General features: G+C 50.7%; 1 protein-coding gene across 1 annotated transcript; it reads left to right on the forward strand.

Moving 5' to 3' along the window:
- The first annotated feature begins 1,179 nt into the window (after window positions 1-1,179).
- On the forward strand, window positions 1,180-7,367 carry LAG3 (lymphocyte activating 3). Its single transcript, XM_014884128.2, has 8 exons — window positions 1,180-1,462; window positions 1,693-1,864; window positions 2,039-2,265; window positions 2,537-2,794; window positions 2,969-3,262; window positions 3,605-3,895; window positions 4,171-4,286; window positions 6,740-7,367. The coding sequence occupies exons 1-8, from the start codon at window positions 1,408-1,410 to the stop codon at window positions 6,845-6,847; spliced, it is 1,521 nt and encodes a 506-aa protein (XP_014739614.2). The 5' UTR covers window positions 1,180-1,407; the 3' UTR covers window positions 6,848-7,367.
- The last annotated feature ends 540 nt before the right edge of the window (window positions 7,368-7,907 follow it).

The raw sequence follows: 7,907 nt of genomic DNA on the forward strand, positions 1-7,907 counted from the left end.
TCTCATGCAGGCTCTGTCACACAAGAGAGCATGAAGGGCCATACAGAGCAGTCCCTCAGGGGCATGGAGGCACACAAGGTTGCACCTGTATATCAGTCCCACTACTCAGGAGGCTGAAGATCCACGTGGGGTGAAAGACCTGTTAGCTGTCCCTACAACAGAGGTCTGCTGAAGGGAAGCATAGCACTGGTCTCTTGTCCCCCACCTTCACCATACAGCTGAGGAAAATTAGAGATCGAGCAAGAATTCCTTCTACAGTCAAGAAGAGGCCACTATGAGTCACCTCCCTTCCCTCAGTCTCAGAAAAAGCCCAAGCCCTTGGTGGATGAGCCACTGAGGGGCTTAGGTGTCTGACACTTGTCACGGAGGGCTGATAAGTCCGAAAGAGTCAGAACCAGTGGGTTGCTGGAAACTGTGAACCACAATAATGGGGGTTCTCTGAGACAAATAATGGGCCCCAAGATGAGGCACATGGATGGAAATGTATCGCCCTGTGCAAAGGCCAGCAGCTGCATGGGGGCTAGGATGAGCCCCCTCAGCACATGAGCTCAGGTGGGTTTCCCCTAGAGCTGCTGGAACAGGAGGCTTCCTTCCTCTCACCCCTCAGAGTGCTACAGCACACAGCCCTTCTTTTCAGTGCTTATTTTTTTCTCTCTGGATGCTCCCCTCTGTCTCCTTGGACCACCTCAGCTGTGTCCCATACTAGTCCTGGACTCTAGATTGGTGAGTCACATGTGTCCTGGTTGGAGCTTAGCACAAACCCTTTCCTCATGCTGCCTGTGAACTGACCAATGAGAAAAAGCCATGAAATCAGCAAATTTGAAAGATTAAAGAAGGAAAAAAAATTATAATAATGAGAAAAACAACAAAAGAAAGAACAGCAGAAAAAAAGACCAGCATGTTCTCAAAAGCCCTGAAACAAATAGAGAATCTGTAAGAGAAGATCAAACCAAAAAAGGTAAGAGATGAAAGAAAAACATGAAGGGTACTTGCTGGGAAGTGTCTTCTACACTTTTTCCACTGGCTATATAGAAGCGAAACTTTTAAGAAAAACAACAGCGACCCGAAGAATTTCCACTAAAAGATGCTTAGAGCGGTGTCTCTGGTCCCTCCCTCCTCTGCCCTCACGTGCCTCAGGCTCCTACTGGTTTCTTGGTCGTGACGCATCTTCTTAGTGATATGAGGAAATTCGTTGCCCACCTGCAATATAAAGGCATTTAGGGAAATGCTTTGATCACAGAGAGAGAGAGAGCATGAGAGCAAGCACATCCCACTGACCCCTCTATGCTCACCCACCCACTCTAACAACCTTCTGTGCACGTGCCTCATTCTTGCTGATCTCTTCAAGCTTTGGACCTCATCAAGCACAGACCTGAGTGAGAAGCAGCCCCTCTTCTGGATGCCACCATGAGACCAGTGTCCCTGGGGCTGTTCCTCACCTTCACTCTGCTGCATTTCACTGGTAAGAGGGGCTGAACATATTGGGGAGGGCAGAGCAGCTCGGTAATCAGAGTCTGGGTGTTACTTGATCCCTGGAAAGGCTGGAAGGGAGGATTTCTGCGCTTCCAGCTCCACAGAAGATGGCCAGATATCATGCTGTGTTCTTAGCCACCCTGACAAAGATGGCATCCCCACCCCAGAATGGGATAATATTGAATCCCTCTCTTTGCTCAACTCTCCATCTTGTTACAGCTGGCCACATCCTACCAGGATTATCGGAGGGGATAAGCAGGGAGCAGAAAGTGTGGGTCAGAGAGGGGAGTTCAGCCGTGCTGCCCTGCCACTTGAGCCCCAGAAAGACGAGGGAGAGCTCAAAGCAGCTGTCTGACAAGATATCTGTGCTGTGGAAACGGCATGGAGGAAGGTATGCCAGGGCCAAAAGAGACACGACTCCTTCTGGAGGAATGGAGGGATTGGAGACCTTTTGAGCCCCTCTTCTCCTTCCCCATATTCCCTCCTTCCCCGTATTCCCTCCTTTCTGCCCCCTCCCTTGATCTCATGCTTGCCTCTGGCATGAGCTGCTCACTTGTCCTTCCAGTGTGCACCAGGAGCCACACGTGGTGCTGGAAGTTGGGTACTCGGGCCTCCAGAAGACAGCACAGCTCATGAAGCCCCGGGTGTCACTCCAGGACTCCACCTTACGTAATGGCAATTTCTCCCTGCGGATCGACCCCGTCCGGAGTGAGGACGTTGGGCTGTATGAGGCACAGGTGAAATACAAAACAGAGGTCCACAGCTGCCACGTTGAGCTGGGGGTGATCACAGGTAGGAGAGGATGGAAAACCTGGAGAATGTTGATTTTAGGACCGGGGAGGTTGTAAAGGTGGGATAGGGTGGGGACGCGGTTTTTGGCAGGGCAGGTGAGAGAGTACAGGCAGCACCCTCTGGAAAGTGCAGTTTCCTACTGTCTGCTCTCAGCTCTGAAGGGAGAGCTGCCTGAGGGAGAAGGTTAGGACAGAGCCAGCACAAAGGGCCGGTTTGGTAGCTCCCCTAGGACCTTAGCTCAAGGCCCCAACCCAAAACCTTCTTTTTGCAGTGACTCTTAGTCCACCCAGTCCGGTGATAGAAAATGAGCAGCTCTTGATGAGCTGCAACTCCAGCCACCGGGCCAGCCTTGTGGAGACATGCTGGTTCCACGACAAGCACCCGGGCCTCACCTCCAGGACTTTCTGCTTCTTGTCCGGGACTCTCTCCGTCTTCCATCCAACCATGAGTGATGCGGGCTCCTGGCGCTGCCGGCTTCGGTACTCTGATAAGGAGATAATTTCTGCCACATTCAACCTGCAAGTTCTAGGTGAGCTCAACCTCTGTGTTGATACCCCAGCATCCCCGAGCTGATACCTTTGATGTGACTGACTAACCCCAGTGGCCCCAGCTTCCCAGCTGCCACCTGGTGCTCACTTCCCAGGTCAGTCACCTCTCTGAGGAGCTCTTTCCAGGCACCACCCCACATTGTCTTCTTTCCCAGGTTTTGATGGCCCAACCAACCCTGTGGTCTACGCAGCAGCTGGCTCTGCAGCCACTCTACCCTGCAGTCTGAGCTACCTTCCCAGTGCCTTTGGGATGAGTGTGGTGGCAGCCCACTGGAGCCACCTTGCAGGAGGACATTTGCAAGACTGGGGCATCCCCCAGAATCTGAGCAGCAGAAGCTTCCCCCTGCATCTCCCCACGGTGGGGCCGGGTGATGCAGGGCAGTACCGCTGCGCTGTCTCTGTGGGACACAGGACAATCAGCAGGGATGTGAACTTGGCCGTGGTTACAGGTGAGAGGAGAGACTGGGGGGTGCTTCACCCCTCTGGGGTCCCTCACTGCAGATAAACCTCCCCACACGTCTGTGCAATGAGCACGGGTAGCTCCTGGTCATGGGTTCCCACGCAGGGGCAGGAAACAAGATCTCTGTTCAGGGCATTGCACTGCACTGGACTCTGCTGGAATCAGGGGTTTTCCTGGGTGACTTGATTATTCCTCTTAAGAAGGAGAAAGACAAAGAAAATAATTTAGAGGAAGTAATAAAGAAGAGATGTAATAGAAGAAGGATGGACCAGGAAGAGATGTGGACATGCCTGTAGTCTTTCCTGAGGTTACTTTTTTCCCTTTGCCACAGTGATTCCGAGCATCCAAGGACCAGTTTCTGAGGGGAATCGTTTGCTGCTCATCTGCAGCATCACACACTCACAGGGACATGAGCGTTTCCAGTGGACACACCTTAACTCAGCCCCTACTAAGAGCAAGCTGGCTGTGGCTACTCCCCATAACTTGGAGGGCCGCAGTTCCTGGATGAAACATATCTTGGAAATACCCCAAGTGTCACAAAAGGACACAGGCACCTGGGAATGCAGTGTGTATGGCCCAGAAGGCAGACTGGGAGCAGCGGAGTATGACCTGCAGATCACAGGTACTGTCCCCCCTGGGTCTGCAAAAAACCTCTTCTTCTCACCCTGCTTAGCTCTCTGGTGCCCTTTCCTCTCTCAGCCTCATCCTGTCCTTCTCCCCTTGGACCACTTGGATCCCATCTTCTTGTCATCCTGTCTTAGCTTTCACCAGTTCCTCATGCTGCCCCTTCCAGTTCCCTGCACTCTCTCCCATTTTGTCTGTTGTTGTGCAGTCCCACCCTGTCCTTGGTGCAAAATCAACCATCCCTTCCTTCCTAACTGTGATTCCTCTTCACAGGTGCCCAGGTCTCCAGCGCTCCCTCCATCTTCAGCGGGCAGATTACTTTTGGGCTCACACTCACCTTCGTCTTCCTGTTTGCCATTTGTGTTGTGGCTCTGGCCCTACAAAAAAGGGTAAGTGTCTATCACTCCATTTCTGCTATCCTTCCTATACATCCACCCTTATTTGACCTCCCCCAGATTACTCCAGAGACAGCAGTGAAAGGTCCTGGGGACGCAGTGGCCAGAGGAGGTATGGGGCTGGAGCAATGATGCCTGCTGACAGTGTCATGGACATACAGGGAAAGCTGTACCCTGGGCATTGGTCTGGCTAACCATGGTGTTCCTCTGGGGGCAGGTCAGACACCTCAGAGAAGAAAGAAAACCTCCTAAGGAACAATCACAGCCCAGCTTTGAAAAGCTTCATGCTTACTCCCCCAGAGATCAAGACATGCTGTAGTAGAGGAGGACTAATTGCCAAGCTTTTGTAGATGTCTCTCATTCCTTTGCTGGATGCTTTAATGTAACCATCTCCTGTTCTGTATCAGTGCCTGCTGGTGCCCAGACACCGATATTGATGCAGGGCTGTTGTTTCTGGCTCAGCCCTCAGCTCTCAGCTTCTGGCAACTTAATGCCCTTCATTTGCTCAGCTTGTTCCAGTACCTTGCCTTTATGATCCCCAAGACCAGGTCAGCACTAATTCTTCCCCAGCACGTCATTGGAAAAAACTGTGCAAACAAGTCAGACCGTTTCTCTGCAGTTTTCATATTAGTGCTCTACAAATTAATAACATGGCAAAATCATCCTTCAGGGTTTCCTTTTGCAGACAAGGGACACCTTTTGGGAGTAGCTGTGATGCAGCTGCCTCCTACTTAACCTCATGGAAAGGGCCCACAATGACAATTCTAGTGGGGAAGGGGCTGGGCAATCGGAGCGAGGTAAGTTTGGAAGAGCTTACCCCGGTGAAACAGCTGGGAGCCTTGAAACTGCCTTGAGCTGAAGACGAGGGATGTGACAAAATTGATGAAAAGTCTTAGCAAGTCCCAGTGGCTGGAGACTGAAGGCAGGCAGCATCATAAAAGAAGTAAGGTGGAAATTTTTAAAAAACCAATGTGGGTAGTGGAAGAGCAGCTTGTGACAGGTTCTTTGTCATCAGTCCTTAATCAGAACTGATGGTAAAGGATAATATGAGGCAGAAATCGACAGTTTCTGTGTGACTCTCTAAAGTGTGCAAGTCCATGGCAAGGTGATAAGAACCAACCTTTCTGGCCCAAAACCTTGGATTGGAACCACTTGACAGTGTAAAGTTTCAGCTAGCAGGAAATAGGATACCTGGGTGCTCATCTGTTTGCTTAAACAGTTCTCATCCTGCCAGGGTATTCACCACACCAAAGCATTGCATATGCCCTCATGGCCCTGCTGTGCTGAGCAAGCTGGGCTCCCAGGTTGCAGCACGGGTCCTCTATCCATGGGTGTTCCTCCACCGGCTCTGGATGGCCCTGCTTTAGCAGTGTGGCTGGACTGGAACATCTCCAAAGGTCCTTCCAACCCCAACCACCCTCTGATTCTGTGATTCACACCCTTCTCTGCACAGACTCCCTGCTGGGCTCATCCTCTGTCAGAGTGCAGATGAGGTGCCTGGAGCAGAGATATCAGCTCTTCTCTGGTTCTCTCCCTCTCTCTGCTGGCACCCTCTGAGATTGCATTTGCTGTTCCTGTGCTGGTTGGAATCTGGATGCTCCCCACAGTGTATCGTGCACACCTGTTGGGCTGTTGCCCACACACTAGGAATTCCTATTCCAATTCCCTGATCCTACCAATGTCTGGTTGGTACGGTTTCATTTCATTGATCCTGTCATTCAGGTTATTGCTCCCTTCTAAAATATCTGTGTCTCGCATGATATTCTCATCCTCTTTCTTCCAACTGAGGCTCCTCAGCTTTATCAGCTGCCTGACTCATTAGCACTTTCACACTCTGTGCCAATAATGACTGGTCTTTGAAGACTTGTGCTTTTCATTTCCCTTCAGCCTGGCAGAAACCTGTCAGCAAGACCCCAGTTCCTCCCTCTTAGCTGAGATCACACCTACCATGCCATTCTCTGACTGATCTCATCCTTCTTGCTGTACTGTCTGTGTGTAACTCTATACTGCTATCAGGAGCCCTGAGATCTACCTCTTTTTCACTGTCTAGAAAGTCACTTGAGACAGTAGTTCTGTCTTTAATTTGTTCTTATCTCATTTTGCACAAGCCTTCATGTCTTTGTTACCTCTCTCCGAAAAGGTTGTAAAATCTGACATACCATCAAGCCCGAGAGTGGCCTGACCATTGCCCACGTCAGCCTTTGCTCTCCCTTAGGCATGTGCTGTCTTTGTTATTCCTTATGCCCATGACACCACGGAGGATGGTGTTGAGGCAGCCTTCCCCAGAAGAAGCATGTCTCAGAGAGCGTTTTCTTCCCTGGCTCTGGGAGGGAATGGGAGCCTTGTGGTTGCAAGCATTAGGACTGTCCTCCATGGCAGGGAGAAGACCAGACTCGTGCCATTCAGTCTCTCTCCCATGTCTGACGTAGGCTCTACTTCCCTTTCAGGCACGGACTCCTGCCTTCCCAGCACTGGAAGGGATGTTTGCAGTCAATGTGCCGTGGAAGCCCATGCAGGAGAACCAGAAAGGGAAGATCCAGCAAACGGAATGCTGATGGAAGCAGGGGGCATGGGAGCTAGTCTGCATGGGAGGATGAAACTCTGTGTGCCACGCAGAGAGAGATGAGCACCATGCAGAGCTCTCAGGAGGGACTAGGGATGGCATGGGCAGTGCAGGGGACCCTGGGAGCTTTACCTGCAGAGGGGCTGGAAGCTGCAGCCAGGGCAAGGCAGACTTTCCACTGCAGTCAGGTGGCCAGCAGCAGAGATGCTTTGGAGCTATTGGGAGTATTTGAGCCAGGAGCCACTGCCTGCTTCGGTGCCACATCTCTGTCCCACTCTTTGCCCCTCCTTCATGGCCTCTCTCTCAGGTTTTCTCTGGTGGAACACTTGGATGCAGGACATGGCTAGAATCCATCTCCCTTGCAGTCTGACAATGTTTTTTCCCCCATGCTCACTCTCTTCTCCTCTCCCTCTCCCTGCACTGCCCTGCTCACTGCCCTGTTGCACATTTTGAGCATTTTAATTTATTAGAAACTCATTTTAGAACTTAAAATAAATTCATATGACAAAAAACTCCACTGACCCCTGTGTGTGCTTGTGGACGATCGTGCCTATTTGGAGCCAGGTATACCTAAGCCTGTGTGAAGCCATTTCTAAGGATTTTGCTGCCTTCTTTTTCTCTTTCAGTTCTGCTTTACTGAAGTTGCCTGTTCGCTTCTGACATTTTCACAGTGGGGAAGGGGAAATTAAATGTCACTAGAGAAGGAAGAATCACAGGTTCAGTCTCTCCTTTTTGCTGCGTTTCAGAGCCTTCTTTTCTTTTTTTCTCCCATCTGACTGTCCTTGTTCATTCATTCATTTATTCCTTTAGTCCTCACATTTTCCTGAAAGATCTACAAGTGGTATTATGGCTCTTTGTCATTCTGTTCCTGCTAAGGATGTACTTAGCAATGTAAGCGTGAGTCTGCCAGGCCCTTCCTCTCAAGACCTTCAATGTGTTTAGGTTTCATGCAGTCAGAGAATGTTCTTCACGTCCCCTCTGAGCTATGGAGGACTGTAGTGCTGCTCTTGAACAGCCATTGAAGGCTGGCCCAGAAGAAACACTTATTAGCA

This window comes from Sturnus vulgaris, chromosome 2 (assembly GCF_052056855.1).
Source record: "Sturnus vulgaris isolate bStuVul1 chromosome 2, bStuVul1.hap1, whole genome shotgun sequence".
Lineage (NCBI taxonomy): Eukaryota > Metazoa > Chordata > Aves > Passeriformes > Sturnidae > Sturnus > Sturnus vulgaris.

Bases quoted from the DNA above. Each gene is read 5' to 3' on its own strand.
- LAG3 (XM_014884128.2), top strand. From the start codon at position 1,408: ATGAGACCAGTGTCCCTGGGGCTGTTCCTCACCTTCACTCTGCTGCAT. The intron at 1,865-2,038 runs GTATGCCAGGGC...TTGTCCTTCCAG, and splicing joins TGGAAACGGCATGGAGGAAG to TGTGCACCAGGAGCCACACG. The intron at 4,287-6,739 runs GTAAGTGTCTAT...CTTCCCTTTCAG, and splicing joins CTCTGGCCCTACAAAAAAGG to GCACGGACTCCTGCCTTCCC.